Raw genomic sequence first — 20,340 nt, forward strand, 5'->3', positions numbered from 1 at the left:
AGTGCTTTATAAAATTCAGATTGTTTCAAATCAGCTTTACAGTAATAAAAAGGAAAATAACGATAATGTAGCAAAACTGAATTTATGAAACAACTTTGTTTTCAGCAGTAATATAGCTCTACAATTGTGTAATTTTCAGATCAATTTATGTTGATTCAATACAGTTCACAGTGTAAATGTTGCAAAGTTCATCAATTATGGAACAAATCTGATTTAATCAGTTCAATAACAGCGTCAATTTTGCAAAGTTTGTCAGCTATGAAACCATCTCGATTCAGCCAATAGTATCATTATCAGTGTTGTGCAAGTTACTCTGGAAACGTAATTAAATTACTGATTGATTACTCCTTTTAAAAGTAATCAGTTACATTACTAGTTATGTTACAAGCCCCCACCCACCCCCTCGAAAAAATTCAATATAATAACCTTGTTAGACTGCTGCAATAAATTTAGTTCCCTTTCAGTCGGTCACGTTCGTCGTACGTCGGAACTGACCGACGAATTGGGATCTGATCTCAGAGACCAATCTACTTTGAGAGTGTTAAAAACGAGCCAATGGAGATTGGCATGCAATTCACGCATTCCACACTCCGCCCTGCGGTGCGGGTATGAATAAGGAAGTGGAATGCTTGTTCATTGCTTTCTACTTTGGAGCCGAACAGTGTGTATTCCTGTTTCTACGAAGAGTGTGACTACGGGTCTCGTGAGAGGAACGACTGCTGCTTCCAGTGCAGGTGTGATGGCGCGTCTCAGCAGGTGGCTGCTTCAAACGAGATCAAAGAGTTGGTTTGCTGGGCGTTTCTGTTTTTTGAGTGCTCACACAGGCTTGCAACATTGTACTGTGTGTGCCGCGGTCATCTCCCTGAGTGCTTCAGCACTTAAAAAGAGCAGTTTCCTTTCTAAAAGAGCAACACGGTTTGACCCTGCATCTTTTTCAAGATGTCATTCAAACCGTGTGTTTCTGGATGCGGTCGATTTCTGTCACCCAGTTGACGGTCACGTTCTTTGTCTCACGTGTTTGGGCGTTCAGCACGCTGAGGCAGCGTTTGTGAATGACTCATGTTCCCACTGCGGGAACATGACCATCGCAGTTCTACGGTCTAGACTCCAATACCTCGAAAGGGGTGGAGTGCCATTGCATATCCCCTAATCTAGCGGCCCTCCCGCTGCAAAGCAAAGGGCTGCTACTTTGGCTGATAACTTTGGTGGCGACCTGAGGGTTACTGTGAGGGCATCCCTGACGGGTCAAACGGCTCCTCGGCCCCTCCCCCCTCCGCTGCGCCGGTGGAGTTTCCAGAAGAGTGCGCTGGCCCCTCTCGAGGGGTTCCAGTCATTACTTTTGGGGCTCCGGCTGAGGATATGATGTCGGTTGCAGCATCGGGGGACGAGCTAATGGGCTCTGAGGATGAAGATTCGGCTGCGCTGCCCCCTTCGGGTGTGACAGCGTTGCCCGAGTCCGACCCAGAGCTTACAGCTATGATTTTCCCGGGCCACCGCGAGTGTCGGGCTCGAATGGAACCCTCAACCGTGCCCTGAACCCTAGCGGTTGGATGATTGGTATCTCGGGACGGCCCGTGCTGGTTCTCAGCGTCCCGCCCCAGTGCCATTCTTCCCGGAAGTGCATCAGGATATCACAAAGTCGTGGACAGCGCCTTACAACCCTCGAAACCGATCGACTGACTCCTCCGTCCTCACTACCCTCGATGATGGTGCGGCTAAGGGTTACGTGGGAATCCCCCCAGTCAAGCGGTCAGTGGTGATGCAGCTGTGTCCCAAGACCGCTACAGACTGGCAGGGTGCCCCGCGTCTCCCCTCCCGGGCATGTAAGTTCTCGTCTGCACTAACGGGCAAGGCTTACACCGCCTGTGGGGAAGCCACATCATCTATGCATGCCATGCTGCTCCTGCAGGTCCACCAGGCCAAAGCGCTTAAGGAATTGCATGAGGGTAGTTCCGACCAGGGTGTTATACAGGAACTGCGTGCGGCGACGGACCTCGCTCTCCGGGCGATGAAAGTCACTGCATGCTCCCTGGGTCTGGCGATGTCCACCTTAGTGGTCCAGGAACGCCACCTGTGGCTGAACCTGGTAGACATGCGTGATTCCGACAAGGTCCGGTTTCTCAACGCCCCTGTCTGTCAGGACGGCCTTTTTGGTGACGCCATCGAGAGCTTTGCCCAGCAGTTCTCGGTGGCCCAGAAGCAGGCCATCAAAAATATCCTGCCCCGACAACCCGCTGCTGCCTCAACCCAGTCGTCGCCGGCAGCACCTCCGCCTGCTCGTCGCCGAGGGCGTCCCCCTGCGTCTGCCTCCGCCCCTGCGAAACCCTCCAGCAGCCTCCATCGGGGAAGCAGGACCGGGGGGCCCGACTGGTACCAGAACATCTCTGCCCCTACTTTTTCAATAAAAGAGCCATTTATTGGTGTGCGATGCCCCCAGGCCTTGTCACTTCTTTCCTCCCCTCCCCTTGCCAGGGGGCAGCAGTGTGGGCACCGAGAATGCCCCCGGGCCTTCTCACCCACACTCTGCCCCACCCTGGAATACTCAGACAACACTCCGGGCAGCCTCCGGGCCTCCCGAGTCGGGTCTGTCTATTCCACTTCGCTGCCCCACCCCGGGTACGTCTGTGGTGCCGTTGGTCCTGCTTGTTTGGTCTCTGGGGGCTTGGCTACACCGGCCTCCCAAGTACAAGGGCATCCTCTTCACCTCCGTGCGAAGCAGCGATGCTCAAGTCTTGCGGTCAGAGATCGATGTCCTACTGGCGAAGGACGCGGTCGAGCCGGTTCCTCCAGCCCAGGGTTTTTCCTGCATAGAGAATTATGAGGCGGCCGCCTCCGTCAAATTTCGTGCCGCCTCCGTCTGTCGACAAAATTCAGACAGGCAATCACTGAAATAATCATCAGAAATATAGAGCGTCACATGATTCTTCAGCAATCATTATTATATTATGATTTGCTGTTACAAAGTCATCTAAAGCCATTCAATAGCACACTATAACTAAACACACATGTCTGTGTTGAAATAATGAATGCCCTGAATTTCGGTGGGCGATACTCAAATTGAATTCTGTACCCTTTTTCTACTGTATACAGGACCTATACTGTGACTCCTCCAAGCTTCTACACATTCTACTAAGGGGATCAGTCCCTCAAGACTGACCTCGGGTGTTAAGTGTAAAATAGTTTTGGTGGCCTAAAGTGGCTGGCCAGCAGACAACGACCAAACAAGAATTTCTACAGGGCTCATCTGAGAAAGCAAACTCGATAGAGCCACAGCGACTTTTGGGCAGACACTGTGATTTTTGCACCCTGAAACTGATTTGCCCCGGAGCGCACAAGGCAACAGGAAGCAAACGTCGATTTCCTGAGGGCTCCACGGAGGAGCGATATGTTGTTGCTCCATCAAGGGGGCGGACCGTCCTTAAAGGCCTGCGCATGGCATCAGGGCCTCTTTCTTGAAGCCTTCCTCGTCAGAATGACAGTCCTCGGATCTGCCTTTGGAAGAATTCCCCAGGCTTTTTGAGGGGGCTCGAGAGACAATACGCTCCTTCTGCTGCTGCAGGTGTTTGGAGCTGGCGGCTGATGGGTGGGGCTGCTCCCTGTGGCTAATAGGTGGGGCTACTTCCGCTCTTTGGAGCTAGCTGCTGAGAGCTGAGAAAGGGCAGAGGCCGCCCCAAACTCGTCAGCTAGCTCCATTTGCGATCCCCATGATTGTACATGTTGCGCTGCCTCGGCAGACGCGGGTCCCGAACCACAGGGAGTGTGAGTCTGGCCTGCCTCTTCAAACAGAGCCAGGCGAGAGCGCTCCGAGGCACAACAGAGAGCAAGTGTGTGTCCTCATCCATGATGTATCTAAGACAATGAGACGCACACTGCCTATATTACCTCTCACTCGCCATTTTATACACTTACTTTTCTATTTATTTTCTTTTTATAAAGGGAATGCTTTTTACTGGGACAAACAACACCAAATAAGACAGACAAGAGCAACACAGAACGCTTGCTGAAGAGCAGAAGTTAAGACTGTTGTGTGCCGGCTCCCCTTTGTAGCTTCCATGTACACCAGCACATGTGGCATCATTATGCTACACCAATCGAGACTACTTCCACACATGCTTCAGGCTCTATAACACTGGAGGCATTCCCCAAAGTGTCATCTTCCCTCAAAAGAGAACCATTAATGTAATACAAAATTACCTTATAATCATCACTTGTAGCGGCGTCTGCAGTTCCAAACGTGACTATGTTAGCCCATGTCCCTTCACCATTAGGCCAGTTTGCGTTGCTGCCCTGCTGACTAGACCAGCGATCACCAACAGTACACTTTCCATGCATGTTGTTTTCATGAACACTAGCGACCAGCGTCCAGCCGCCACCCGCAGTGGTCATATCACAGAACGTCTGGTAAAGGACACCTCTTGATGAGACCAGATAGTACAGGCCATCTGTGTGAACAGAAGCATTGAGTCGGCTAAATGCAGTTGTTGTTTAAAATGGAAAATGAACATAAAAAGAGCGTACCATCATGAACCTGATACTTGTCACGAATTTCTTTGCAACTTCGAGCAACATATTTAATTCTGCCCAGAAGTTTTACAATCTCAGGGTTGGCGCTGGTATCACCAATATTAATAGATGGTGTTTCTTGTTGATTTGCTACAATGTGAAACATAAAGACAGAGTGAAATATATTTACATAAAACATGGGATTTTCTAAGTATTAAAGTCTCCCTGTAGTCAATCATTTTATCCCTTAAAACTCATCTTTGATAACCAAAATTTCATATTTAAATCTTTGTGCCTTAAAATTGCTTGAATGTAACTCTACACCCTTCATTTAGTATACACGGATTAATGAATATGCAAATTATCCCCACTCGCACAAACTTACCGAAGTAAACCCTGCACAATGGACACATAACGCTAATTAATATGATTATTCTTTTGCTTTAATACTTTATTAAACAGCTAATAATGTGTTGCTAATGTTACACAAACCATGTTCCTGTTTGCCATCTCAGTCTGCCTTCAGTATCAGTCAGTATCCTTAGAAAGGCTTTGAACAACTTCAGTCAGTAGAGAAAGGCATATAGTTCATCATAACATCATAATATACATAATATACATAATTCAGCCGCTATATTGCTAAATCTACCCGATTTTTCATATCAACAAAAAAATATATCTTGAGACTCCACTGCTTCAGAGAATAGTTAATGATATGCTAAAGCCCACCGGCACGTTGACATGATTGGTTACAAGGTAATTCCCTTTCGAAAACGGTTAACTCGTATTGTGTTGCTAGATGCATTGGGAAAACTAATTTTCTAATTTAAAAGTCTTTTGTTTAAAACATCTCAGGTTACTTGTGTAACCTATGTTCTCTAAGTAGGGAACGAGACACTGCGTCACTTTATGACGTAATGGGAATGCCCTCTGGGTGTGCCGATTGTTTGAAGCCCTTATAGAATCACGGCAATTCATTGGCCTATGGCGCGGGCGCCGCCCCGACGCTCTTACGTTGCCACATTATACTGGCGCGCGCGCCATCTGCTCCTCAGATTTCTCTGCCAAAAAGGAAGGCCTGTCAGCAGCGCGAGGAGCTTGGCAGCGGACGCAGTACACAAGTAACCTGAGACGTTCTCTTTCATAGGTTCATTTGACGCTGCGTCACTTTATGACGTAATGGGAACGATTTACCACACACGCCAAGCTAAAGCGCTGCCATATCTGGCTCAAAGAATAACAGGTAACATGCATGGCCAGATTAAGCAGATAGAACATGCGAACCCGGAGCCATGTCGAGATCCAAACTATAGAATCTCACAAAAGTGTGCGAGGAGGACCAACCTGCCGCTACACAAATATCCTCCAGAAGAGCCCCTCTAAAAAGCACTTGAGAGGAAGCCACACTTCTGGTAGAGTGTGCCCTAATGCTAAGAGGTGAAGGTATACCACGCACCTCATATGCCAGCGAGATAGCCTCCGTCACCCAATGGGAAATCCTCTGCTTCGACGCGGCAAGCCCGCGGCGGCCAGCACCGAAGCACACCAAGAGTTGGTTAAATTTCCTCCAATCGTCAGACCGGTCTACATAACACTTCAATGCTCGGACAGAGCAAATGAAGCTTCTCGTCCTCCTCCGAGTTGAAAGGAGGATGGTGAAAAGAATGAAGGGTGATAACCTGAGAACGAAACGAAGTGGACAAAACCTTGGGCACATAACCTGGCCTAGGTCTTAAGGTTACTTTGACTAGACCAGGAGCAAAATCCATACATGTCCCACAAACAGAGAGGGCCTGTAGGTCACCCACACGCTTCAAGGAGGATAATGCTAGTAAAAGAGCAGCCTTGAGAGTCTGAATCCGCTCCGGAGCTGACTCCAAGGGCTCAAAGGGAGCCTTTGTTAACCCCTCCAGGACAACTGAGAGGTCCAAAGAGGGAATACCAGGGGAGCGTGCTGGCCTCAGGAGCCTAACCCCTCGCATAAAAGACGAAACCAACCTATGCTTGCCTAGAGGGCTTCATCTTACTCCCTACGAGCAGTGATAGCGGCAACGTAAACTCTAATGGTGCGGTCACACCGGACGCGAATGACGCGATTCGCGCAAGTGATTTACATGTCAATGCAGAGACGCGAAATGGCATTCTGCGGCGCGATTCGCGAATGAGGCGGCGCGAATGAAGCGAATTGAGCGTTTTGAACGCGTGAGCTTGTTCTAGTAGTGACAACAATGAGAAAAAAATCTGTATATTAATATCTGGTTCAGACAATATGATTATCACTGTGATAACATTAAATGATAGAAACACAACCCAGTCTCTTTTTGTTAAATGCAAGTTTATGTATGATCAATAATACAAAAGTATAAGTAAAAGGTATAATAAGCTATATATGAAATAAAGCAAACAATTCAGTCAAACATTCAAAGTCAGTGCTAGTCGGCTACAACTTACAGTTATAGCCTAAAAATAAAAAAGTAATGAAACTTCACTGAGACCAAAGATCGCCCGTTACATATACACAAGACGAATTATAGCTTGAGACACCACAGAGACATCAGAGCCAGCAGCAGACGGCAGAAGGACTAGATGAGGAAAGGCTACTCTCGCCGGGGTAAACAAGCGCGGAGCGCAGCTGATCCACTGGAGCTCACAACTCCGAACACGGCAGATAAAATGTTCTTTTTATAAATAAACCACAGATTTGAGCTTTAAACAACTACATTATCGCCTGAAAACGTCTTAAAACTAAGTTTTATCACACATTAACAGTAGATTTTAACAAAAAAAGACGTGTAAACACAGCTTCTCAACTAGACGAGCCAGCTGGCAGGAGCCCCTCCCATGACGTGAATTCGCGTCTGTTGTGCAGTGAATGTCACACGCGATTGAAGCGAATTTCACGCGCGAATGAAGTGAGTAAACTCAAAATGTTCAAGCGTCCAACTTCACGTGAATAGCGCAAAATATTCATGTCCGGTGTGAACGCCACATAAGGGTGGTAGCTGCTGCTCCAGCAGCAAACTTTTCTTGCAGGAACTCCAATACTGGACCTACCAGGCAGTTAACTGGATCCACCACATGGGACGAGCACCATGACTCAAAGACCCTCCACTTGGAGGAGTAGAGCCTCCTAGTGGAAGGAGCTCTCGCACTCGCAATGGTCTCCTGAACATCAGCAGGAAGACCAGTGTCTAGAGCTACTGACCCTTGATGGGCCATACCCACAACTTCAAAATTTCCGGGTGAGGATGCCAAATCCTGCCCTGAAGCTGGTACAATAGGTCCTCTCTGATCAGGATCTCCCAAGGGGGAGAATCCAGAAGGAGAACCATCTCCGAGAACCAAGTCTTGGACGGCCAGAGTGGAGCCACAAGCAGGAGGCTGACCCCGCTCTCTCTCACCATGCACAGAACCGCCGGAATCAGTTTGATGGACGGGAATGCATAGAGTTTCAGATTGGGCCAAGGATGCGCAAACGCATCTATCCCCAATGGAGCTGGGGAGCTCAGAGAAAACCAGAGCCGGCATTGGGACGACTCTTTCAAGGCGAAGAGGTCCACCTCCGCTTTGCCGAACACTTCCCAAATGTGAGATACAGTTTGAGGGTTCAGCATCCATTCCCCCGATCTGAGCTTCTGCCTCGACAGGTAATCTGCTGCGAGGTTCAAGACTCTGGGTACATGGACTGCTCTCAGGGACAGAAGTTTGCCCTGAGCCCACAGGAGGAGACGGCGCGCATGCCTGTCCAGGGTGCGTGACCATGATCCCCCTTGGCGATTCACATGAGACACCACCGCCATGTTGTCAGTCCTGACAATGACATGATGTCCCATGAGAGAGAGGAGAAAGTGCCGAAGGGCCAGAGATCATTTGGCGACGGAAAACAGTCCCCAAATTGACCCCCTTCCGAAGAAAGAGAGGGTCCCGCCATACTGATAGGGTGCGGAAGCAGCCAAACAACACCGTCAATAGGCGAAGGGGCCGATCCTGTTGATCGAGCACCTAAGCGTTTCATCTACCAGAGGAATGGCCTCATGTGGAGCAGTCCCAGGGGAAGCACCGGGGAAGCTGCGGCCATGAGACCCAGGAGCCTGCATCTGAGTAATTTCCTGTGTCGTCGGACGACCTGAATATGGAAGTATGCATCTTTCAGGTCTATCGTAACGAACCAGTCCTCCGCACGTATCTGTGACAAAATAATCTTGAGTGTTAGCATCTTGAACTTCCCCCTGTAAAGGGCGAAGTTCAGACGGCGAAGGTCCAGAATGGGACGCAGTCTGCCGTCCTTCTTCGGAACCAGAAAATAACGGCTGAAGAAGCCACATTTTGCTTCCGCTAACGGGACCTCCTCTATCGCCCCTTTGAGGAGGAGAGAAGTAAGTTCCTGTTGTAGAACAGAAGCCTCTGAGGCGCTGTTTACTACAGTTTGAATGACCCCGACGAAGCGAGGGGGATTGCGACAGAACTGGGGTGTATAACCGGACTGAATCGTGCGGAGGACACAGGATGACACCCCTGGCAGAAGCTTCCACTCGTGGGAGAAATGTGACAGAGGGAGTGGGGTGTTGAGGTGCGGTGGACATACCTGAGATAGGGTGTCGAGCTGAACCTTGAAGGGAGGCGTGGCCATCCGCGAAGGAGAGCACGTGGCGTCCTGGTGCGGAGTGGGAGATGTCATGGCCAGAGTGGGAAAAATGGCAGTGCTGATTCCCGGAGAAGACCGAATGTGTCTCCGTCTGAACGAACGGGGGATGGTGAGCCAATCAGACGTGAGGGGAGAAAGCAAAAGTCTCTTTCCTTCAGCGCCGGAAAAGGCATGGATCGGGACAGTTCTGTATTTCGAGGCGCGCTGGGCGGTGAAAATAACAGAGCTGGATAAGGAGAGCTGGTGAGAGGCGGGGAGAAACGCTTGCGAGTTCTGACCCAGCCTCGGACATGAGCCGAAGCTCTCCTTTTTCTGAGCAGACGGTCAGGAGCGACTCGAAGTGACCGGAGCAGAGGGTTTGCTGTGCCGCTTTGGGTCGATGCACCTGTGAGGACGTTGGCGAGGAAATGGGCAACCACGAGCTCCCCAGATCATGGTGGGTGGGGGATGACCCTGGTCGCTCCTCCTACTGGTGAACTCCCTTCTGTGAGAAGGGCGTTCTCTGGACTGAGAGGGGGAGGCGTTAGGGGAGTCTCTCGCTCTCCTGGGCATGAACTGCTTAAAAGCGGCAGACTGAGATTCAGTGGTGGTTAGTAATGAAGTAAAAATACTTTGTTACTTTACTTAAGTATTTTTTTCTGGGATCTGTACTTTACTTGAGTATATTTTATTTGCATCTACTTTCACTGTTACTCCACTAAAATATTAAAGACAAAGTTTACTTTTTACTCCAATACATTTCCCCATGCCCGCTCCAAGTATTTATTACACTTGCTTTCCAAACCAACAACAAAAAACTTGGGTGCAGGAGAGAATCAATCTAGTAAGCTGGTCCTTCCTGCATGCTGTCAATCGGTCATGGATGATCCAGTCGGGGCTAGACTTGAAAAAGCTGACTAGTCAGGTTAGCCACACTAACGTTAGCTCAGTGTTTCCCAAACTTTTTTCTTTCACGGCACACTATTTACTATGAAATAAACATTATGATTAATAGGTTAAGTAATACATGAATTTCTATTAATTAAATATGACAATGTATTAATTCCCTAATAACATATTAACTAATAATGTAAATTAATCTGTTAATTATCACAATGGGTCAAAGCCATGCATTTCAACTTCCAGTTTTCTGCTTTTATTAATCATTAAATAACGATTGGCAAAGGTTTCATTATGTCATGACTTCACTTGTTGAGGCACATCACTATTAACTAATTGTTAAGTAATATGTCATTGTGGTTATGGCTTTTTAATTAATTTTAAATTAGTTAATAGTATCTTGCACATCTTCTGTTTGATGCAGCTAATGTTATGGAGCATGTCTATTTTAAGTTTAAGTTCATGTTAAGTTGCTTCATTGTCTCTTATGATTGCAAATCTAACAAATTCTTAATTGCAGTATCTAATCTTATCATTTGTTCAATTAAAGCATTGCATATCACTCCCAAAACAATTGATCTGCTTAATTATTGATATTTACAGTTAATTTTAATATTTACTTTTTACTTTCGGTACTTGAGTACATTTTAATTAGGATACTTTTGTACTTTTACTCAAGTGATGTTTGAATGGAGGACTTTCTACTTTTACTGGAGTCATTTTTTATTTAGGTATATATACTTTTACTCGAATATAACTTTTGAGTACATTTACCACCCCTGCTGAGATTTAGCGGCTCTAAACTTCTCAACCACCATGTTGACCGCCTCCCCAAACAAACCAGACTGTGAAACCGGAGCATCCAGTAGGAAAACCTTTTCCTTATCACGGATTTCCGTGAGGTTGAGCCACAGGTGGCGCTCTGCCGCCACCGTGCCCACCATTGAACGTCCTATGGCGCGAGCTGTGTGCTTCGTGGCTCGTAAAGCCAAATCCGTGGCTTTGCGCAGCTCCTTAACTGCTTCCGGTGTCAAACCTTCGCCCTCGTCCATCTCCTTTAGCACGTCCACATGATAGGCTTGGAGGATGGCCATGGTATAAAGGGCCATGCCAGCCTGACCAGCGGCTTAGTGGGAAGAAGGGGGCAGGACTTCCACGAGGGAGCTGAAGATGGAGCGAGATGAGTGGCCAGTGTATCCTCAACCACAGGAATGGCGGAATAGCCCTGCTCCACAGAACCAACGAGGTTGGTGAAGTCAGCGGCTGCCGCGTTAGTCAAGCGGGCTGAGAAAGGCTGCTTCCAGGATCTGGGTATCTCGCTGTGCAGATCGCTGAAGAATAGCAGCTTCCTCCACGTTGGCCTGGAATTAGGGCCAAGCCGAGAGGATTGTGCTTCGCGGGGTTCGTCCGGCCACTCAATAGCGAGCTTCCCCTTAGCGCGCGAAAGCACGTCGACGAGCTCCGTGTATGCCGCTGAAGGCCGCGCTTCCTGGCCGCTAGGTGGGAGAGCGTCGTCATTAAAGGCAGGCCCGAAATCCTCAGAGTCGGACGCTGCGGTGAACACGACATCATCCAGTCCGAAGGAAACCGCCTCGGGACACAGGTAGTCGTGCGAAAATTCGACGGGCGGAGTCCCGCGCACGTCCTCGGGGGAGAGAGGGAGAGAAAGGGTGAGGCCCGTCTGCTCACACCCCACATCCTCAAGCTCTACATCCGAACCCCAGGTCACGGATCCAAGAGAGGCCTGCGCGGCCTCGGGAGTGCGACGGGGGAAAACGGATGACTCCCTCTCAAAAACGGTGAGCCTTGAGCGGAGGGTTTTGAGAAGGAGGTTATCACAAAATGTACACTTTGAAAACCCCTGAACCGCCTTGTGCGCATGTGAAAACCCCAAACATTAGACGCACTTACTGTGGGGTTCGTCATTAGCGATGAAGCGAGTGCACGGCGGCAGGCAACAACGAAATTCCATGGCACTTCACTGCAAGGAGAACAATGTTCCACTATCGGCAGTCGCTGAAGTGCTGGTGATAAAAGTTGAACGAAATCCAAGATATTTGGGCCAGAAAAAACTAAACCGAAGGGCATGAAATGGCTGCTTCGTTAAGGCAGAGAAATCTGAGGAGCAGATGGCGCACTCGCCAGTATAATGTGCCAGAACAATGAATTGGCGTGATTCTATAAGGTCTTCAGACAATCGGCACACCCAGAGGGCGTTCCCATTACGTCATAAAGTGACGCAGCGTCGAGTGAACCTATGAAAGAGAACGCAGTGCAACTCTGCACGTGCTGATTGGCTGGGCTGTGGCAAACTGCATGAATCTATGACGAGGCAGTGTATCTGCACGAACCAATCTTGGCACGTCCCACTGAATAGAGAGCAGAGCTCGCCAGAATGGGCAGGGCCTCTGCCAATATAAGCGAATCGTTTCGCATAGGATTCAGATTTATTCTCCTGCTAGAAAGCCTTCTTGCTGTCAGATTGAGCCCAGCAGCGGAACGATCTGAACTCAGTTCAGCAGACAGCAGCCTCCTGTTCAGTGCGTACGATCTGACTCAGCTGTTTCGATGTTCCCCTGCGGCCATCAGGATTTGCATTAAAAGAGCAAATTTCAAATAGCACATTTCTGCAGCACTGATACAAATGGGCCCCCCATGGGACGAACCAGCAACCTTATACGGCAACACCAAGTGTTGCAATGTGCTAGAGGGGGGTGTGACCCAAGCACGCAAGACAGCGATCATGCTCATCAGACGGACTAACCATGTGACCGCACCTAGAAACATCTTGAAAAAGACGTGCCACGTGTAGTTCTTTTAGAGAGTTTTACTCTGCAGAAATGCAGAAGCACCCAGGGAGAACACACTCGCTGAAACGTGCCGTAGCACCGACACTCTGGAGAGTTGCTTGTCTTTAAGAGAAGAAAGCTCAGGAAGGCAAGTGAACACTCGGCTCCGAAGCAGAAACATAATGTGAGATTGCATGCGCAGCTCCTTATATATAGGGTTGGGCATCGAGAACCGGTTGTTTAAAAAATAACGATGCCATTGGAATCGTTTAGAAATTTTGTTTTCGATTCCGATCATCGGTTCCAAACGCGCAAGTTTTCGGAAGTGCTTGCCGCGCCCGTTTGTTCTGTTGCAGCCATGGAGCACGGTAAGCGGCGCTCAAAAGTGTGGCTTTATTTCACTTAAAAAAAAAAAAAGCCTGGGTCGGCACAGTGCAACACAAATGACAAACTTATTTCTTGCACGGGAGGATGCACTACAAATATGTGGTGTATAAATTAACGAGTGTAGCTTGTTTGAAATGCTGCGCAGGTCTGTCCTCCTCGGGCAACCCTGCGCTAACCAACTTTATTAAAGGGATAGTTCACCCTGAAATGAAAATAAAGCCTTCTTTTACTTACCCTGATGTTGTCCCAGTGCCCTATGTCCTATGACATTTAAAATACTGTTCCTGCACGCGCTCCTTCCTATTATGGCAGTGAATGGCGATCAGCTAAAACATTACAAAAAATAAACAAATGTATCACGCAACGACACAGGGAGACGCATGCCATATGGAAAGTGTTCAGTGGGCACACTATAAGGTTTTGCGAGAAAGAAACCGTATTATTCAGTCAAAACACTGAGCTCGTCCGTTATTCTGAGCGCGCTCCTCTGTGTACACTATGAGCCGTCAGCAGCCGCCGGCGCTCATGCCTACTATAATAACTCGCACTGTTGTCATGGCACCCAGGATAAGCACACACACACACATGCACCATTTTGAGAAATCAAGCTCAATAGAAAAAAACGCGATTCTCGTCTTTTCTATAACGTATATGATAAGAAATAATACTAATAATATAACCTCCTTAAGTGAATATTGTGTACCGGTTGTCATGACAATATTGCACGAGGCTACTGCGGCTTGGAGTGCGCACACAAAGGAACACGCGCATTTGAACAACAGCTGGGTGAGTAAAAGATGGCTTTACTTTCCTTTCAGGGTGAACTAACATTATCCCACCTCGTCATAATCAGGTAAGTGATTGTAGTGTAATAACAAAGCCCTTGACCAAATTGCGAATTGTGGTGAACAACAACGTTACTGAAATTATTTTTCCCCCTCGTAGATAAATGTAGCTATACGCAAATTGCCCACGCTAGTAGCAGTCCTAATATGACTGCTGTTAATGCTATTGTTAAACCGGGACTCAATGTGAAACTCCATTCACCTTTGCAGCAAAGCAAGTGAAAATGCCAGCGGAGAAAGTCCCAAAACTAAAACTCATTATTGAATCAAAATACAATTTTCCTCTGTGAAATGAGCCTGTGACATGTTGTGACTCCACCCCTCAAAGAATCGGAATCGAGAATCGAAAAGAACCGTAATCGAAACTAAGAATCGGAATCAGAATCGTTCAAATCAAAACGATGCTCAACCCTACTTATATACCCACAAGATGGGGCAGAGTTGCGCTTTGCATATTCCGCAGACCCATGGCATTGTCTTGCCATTGGCTCGTTTTGTAGAACTCGAAGGCGACTGGCTTCTAAGCGAAACCCCCATTCCGTCAGTCACTGATGTAACGCGAAGTGACTAACTGAAAGGGAACTACATTTACTCTGCCCCGTCAGGGCCCTAATAGTATATACAGAGTGCTCTGCCCAGTAGAGGCAGTCAGAGCAACTCTTTGTATGCTTCGGAAGCCGCACCAAAGCGCTCCCGGTCTTGAAGCAAAGATTATCCCACTTGATAGTGGACACCATCTCTTTGGCCTACGTTTCGATGGGCCTTCAATGCCCCATCGGCATTAGAGGTCACTCCACAGGCATGACCTCTTCTTGGGCATGGTCCAGCAGTGTATCCATTGGTGACATCTGTGCGGCGTCCGGCTGGTCCTCACCGTCCATATTCACCAGATTTTACAATATGGAAGTCCCTGCACTGCAGACACGAGTCCTCTCGGTCTAGGTGAGTGTTGGCCTCTGGGGAGCCCAACCCACTAAGTAGGGTACTTACTCTGCGGACTCTGACCCTTAGTCCGGGCCCCGTTAGAATAGACAAAGTTCTGCCCTGACGCCCTCAGGCCTATCAGTGCCTCATCGCCGTTCTGCTTAGCAATAGCACGGCATAATTGGATTTTGTTCCCAATGTGTCTAGCAGCGCAACCGGTGAACCATTTTCGAAAGGGAACGATTCTAGGTTACTGACGTAACCTGGGTTCCCTGAGAATAACGGGAATGAGTATTGAGTAGACGGCCGTGCTTTTGTGCTTCATGACTAGCGATCACTTATATAGGCTCTGTTCTCTATTCGGGGGGACGCGCCATGATTGGTTCACGCAGATACGCCACATCGCCATAGGTTCATGTAGATCCCACAGCCCAGTCAATTACTGCGTGCAGAGCTCTGCACTATGATGGCTGTGCAGTTGCACTGAATTTTAAACAAAAAAAGAAAATTAGTTTTCCCAATGCGTCTAGCGACACAATACTCGTTCCCGCTATTCTCAGTGAACCGAGGTTACGTCAATAACCGAGTATCGTTTGTGACGTCAGAAACACCAGCAATTTCAAACAGCGTTTTTGAGACTGTTTTTGGGTCACTGCAGTTTCAAAGAGTAAATACTTAACTGGTGTTGACTTATGATTTTGCACATGGTTTGTCTTAAAGCATATTAAAAACATAGACATATAAACAACATTAAAAAACTTGATTTTGACCACAGGGAGACTTTAAGAAAATACATTTCAATCCAAACTAATTATTACACTTACTTGGTGTAGCCTCACACAACCATAAATTGATTGAGAGGCTGAGAAGGATCCCCAAAAACATTATTGTACTCTGCATACAAAAGGAGAAGAGTTATTCACAATTACACATTAAGCACATTCTTTAATCAGTTTGTGGCAAAGCAACGGCCTGCTTCATTACTGTTCTCTACCCTGCTAATAGTTTTTCTCATTCACTTTGTATATATTTCTCAGATTCGGTAACACTTTACAATACAGGTTCACTAATATGCATTAATTCATGCTTAACTAATGCACAGATAATCATGAGTTAATGTATGACTCATGAAGAACTAAACCATTTATCAATGACTACTGCATCAGCAACTAATGAACATTCTATATGATTAATAGATTAAATAATATATGAATTGCTATTAATTAAATGTGCCATCATTTATTAATTCCCTAATAACATATTATATTAACTAATTATGTAAATAGCCAAAATATATAATGTAAATTACCAAAATGGTTAAAGCTATGTACTTCAACTTCCAGTCGCTTTAATTAATTAAATAATTCCCACAGCTCTACTGTCCCACCTCTGTGTCTGTTCTGTTGTCTTCAGCAAGACGCAACGTCACCCTGCCATACTGCCCTGATGCCCGCAAGCATCTTGCTTCATCCATATTTCAGAAGCTGATGGTATGTGTTTGCCGGTATGCTTTATAGTTTCCGGGTCTATGACGTCACCCACCTATGACACGGTCCGAATCAGGGTATCTTCCATCCATTCCAAATCCATTTTCAATTAAAAAACAGAAAACAAAAAAACAAATTGTTGTTCGTTTTTTTTTTTTTTAGAAAAACGAAAAAACAGATTTTGGCTTGATTTTTCATTTTTCGTTCAGAGGTAGAAAAATGAATAAACACTTTGAATAATCGATTTCTACACGTGGCCGGGAATTATACGCCCCTTTCTGCTGATTGGTCAGCCGAAGATCAAACTATTCCGTCATCAGTTCTTCCTCAGTACGCACAGTTGAATAAAAGTCCTGTGCTGCAACAGCTGTGCGGATTCTTAACGTGTTTATTGCAACTACATTTCATATTTTTTATCATCAAACAACCAGACAAACAAATGGCTCGACACAACCAGTACCGGGGCGGGCAGAGCCTAGACAGGGCTTTCTTCTGTAGACCAGCGGCTTTAGACCAACAAAGTGCCAGGGGGTCCGCAAAATAATTTGCTATATCCTACCGTATTTTCCGGACTGTAAAGTTAGATTTTTTTTATCATGAAACATGCTGTGATTTATTCCAAAGTGACATATATAATGCAAAAAATTAAGTGATGGCGCCGGCAACTCGCGCGCTCACATAACATATCAGTTCTGGCATTGGTAACTTGACATCGCAGCCTGTTCATTATCAAAATAAAACCAAACATATAAAAAGATATTCTGCTTAATTTAATTAAATAATAAAAATAAAAAAACAGGCTGTGCCAGTCAGTACTTGCTGTTATTCCAAACTCATATCTCTGCATGTGAAGATGCCGATTTAGCTTATACGTGAATGGGACTGGACGAAGCCTTCTTTACATAATAGTATAATAGCATCCAAATTTTACATTGCAAATATGGAAACTTTGGACCAAATGAAAGATGCAAGAGCGACGAGCACAACGTTGATACAGTTTCTATTCAAATAATTTAATTAGGCTTGGTATTTAAACTAAATGTTGTTTGTAATAAATGGCACAATATATAGACTATTTTTATATAGGCTTCTATATACATTTTTTATTATATGGCTACTTATATTTATCATTCTTGTTGTTTTCTTAATACCATTAATTTAAGGATTTGTCATACAGTGAGGGGAAGTAAATATGCATAGCCTACGTGTTAATAGTGTTTATTGGGCCTATGTTAATGTTGTATTTTATTTACTGGTATTTTACACTACTTCTGAATGAAGGCTAATAATAAAATGCAGATTTTTACTACAATGCAACGCTAGCGTGTTTCTCTCTCAACATGACCTGGTGTCACGTGAATTACACTCGGTGCGACTTTTCTGGCAAATACGGTCAATTATAAAATGGTGCTGTATTATTACAAAATGCATTATAGGCTATACATTGTGTTAATTATTACTGCCCACATTAACTTTGTGCTTAATCACTGCCTAATTATATGGGGGTCATTGGACATTTATTTACTCAATATGAAATAAACTCAAAGTAATAACTGCTGCGTATGTATTTAACCCATCGCAATTTATTGGAACTGTGTGAACTAGGGTAGCTACCAAATTAGGTTATTATGCTTATTACCTTCTTTTTTTCGGAACACACACACAGACACACAAAAAATGTCCTGCTCGCATTTGCCCCTTTTTTTAAAAGCGGATGCAAATATGTCGTAACATAATCTATATAAGCAACTCGTGCCATAGGCTATATTCCAAGCGCTCTGAAGTATAATGTAGGGTTTGAGAAACAAACTGAAATGGCAAGTTATTACAAGCTTTAGTGAAAATCTTGTGTTGCAGTCCTGTGTGTGAGTTTGCAGCAGTAGCCTACTCAAGCACCCTTTGAGGTATCAATTATAATCAATTTTAATAAAACACAAGGCATAAATCATAAAATAAAAGGGTATGTATTTTAATATATCTGTTGTTCTCCAGTTGTCTGGTTGCAACACATTATTCTTTTCTTTTTGAATTAGTGTTTAAAATATATATTTTTTAAATTATTTTCTTAACCAAGGTAGGCTGTGACAGCCGCCATATATCCTGCCACCTGATGCAAAGAGGTTGTGTCGAGCCATTCGTTAGTCTGGTTGTTTGATGAGAAAAATATGAAATGTAGTTGCAATAAACACGTTAAGAATCCGCACAGCTGTAGCAGCACAGGACTTTTATTCTGCTGTGCGAACTGATGACGGAATAGTTTGATCTTCGGCTGACCAATCAGCAGAAAGGGGCGTATAATTCTCGCACACGTGTAGAAATCGAATATTCAAACTGTTTATTCGTTTTTTTTACCTCTGAACGAAAAACGAAAAATCAAGCCGAAATCTTGTTTCACGTCACCCGCCTATGACATTGTGTGCATTGGCTCGTTTAGTTACACTCAAAATAGATTGGCTCTCGTGAGCGAGATTCCTATTCATCGGTCCTAACGTGGCATCGAGTGAGCAACTGAATGGGAACTGTAATTGATGCAAATTCAAATACGATTTTCAAGAAAAAAGAAATCTGGGGAAAATAAATGTAGAAAATGTTCACATAGGACACTATTAACACAACTATATGCATTAAACCATTCAGAAAAATTTGGCCACAAATGGGTTTTAATTAAGCATGAATTAATGCATATTAGTAGCCTGGTCTTACCAGACTCTCGTACATTTTATTTGTACAGAGAGTCTGGCCACTCTCCATTGACAAGCGTTTACTTCCTTGAAGGCGGGTACTCTGCTGAAGTTTAAAACTATTGGATCTACCCAGAGCCACTCTGGATCTGCCATAACCAATCGCCAACGTTTGGTCGTGATGTATGTCATCTCAAACTAGCGCACAACATCAACGTCATCGTTCTCAGCCACTCCCTCTGTTCGCTGATTGGACCGGGACCGTTTGTAGAAAACCTAATTATATACCGCAGTCCTGAAGGAAAATGAAAATTGATCTGAAGTACGTAGCCAGGCTAGCATATTAGTGCACCCGTATTGTAAAGTGTTACCAAAACTTCTTGTTCACATCAAAGCAATTTCTCATTCTTTTGAACAAATTTGCCAACGCTGTGGTACATTCATGCAATTTATTATGTAAAAGTATCTGCTATTTCCTACATTATCAATTGCTTATACTTGCTTATTCTGTTTTTTTCACTAATTGCTTTTCTATAAAAGCACTGGTTTCCAAATGTTAGAGTCTGGGATGATTCGAGAAACTGTAACACTAGGGATGGGTATCGAAAAGTATCAATATTCAAATGAAAATATCAATACTAAAGTGTTTTTTTAACCAGTAATTTGGTTTATTTAAAAAGATTATTTAATGCGTAAAATATAATATAATATTAATTTCCTGCTCACCTGAACCTTGATCTGAACACACGCAAATGCTGCAAGACTGAACCAATCAATCACATTCAGTATGTTTACATGGACAACAATACTCCGATATTAACCCGATTAAGACAATACTCTGATTAAGAAGCTACCATGTAAACAGCGATTTCTAATTACCTTAATCCGGTTAAAGCCATACTCAAAGTAAACGAAAATCAAATTAAGACATGTGGAGTATGCCTATTTAAGTCGCATTATCGTAGAGCATTATAGACATGTACACACCTTAATCTAACTACTAACGTTGTGTAGGAGTTTTCGCCGCATTTTGTGACAGGACACATGCACACAAGGCAAGTGCAGAGGGGAGGGCTTCGGGGGCTCGAGCCCCTGCCCTTTTTAAAAAGTAATCAAAAGCGACCTTTTTAAAAAGTAATCAAAAGCGACCCTCTCAACAATCATCTGTTACATATCTGTGTTTCTGTCGTGTTGTTTGCT

General features: G+C 45.3%; 1 protein-coding gene across 1 annotated transcript in view; it reads right to left on the reverse strand.

The window, feature by feature from the left end:
* LOC307122689 (intelectin-like) overlaps positions 1–20,340 on the reverse strand; it is a 64,137-nt gene that overhangs the window by 41,349 nt on the left and 2,448 nt on the right. Inside the window, exons 2-4 of the mRNA XM_079810857.1 lie at positions 15,797–15,866; positions 4,519–4,653; positions 4,195–4,442 (exon numbers count right to left, since the gene is read on the reverse strand). Of these exons, the coding sequence (XP_079666983.1) occupies positions 4,195–4,442; positions 4,519–4,653; positions 15,797–15,866 (453 nt within the window). The remainder of the gene's footprint in view (positions 1–4,194; positions 4,443–4,518; positions 4,654–15,796; positions 15,867–20,340) is intronic.

This window comes from Gobio gobio (genome assembly GCF_949357685.1).
Source record: "Gobio gobio genome assembly, chromosome: 2".
NCBI classification, from domain to species: domain Eukaryota; kingdom Metazoa; phylum Chordata; class Actinopteri; order Cypriniformes; family Gobionidae; genus Gobio; species Gobio gobio.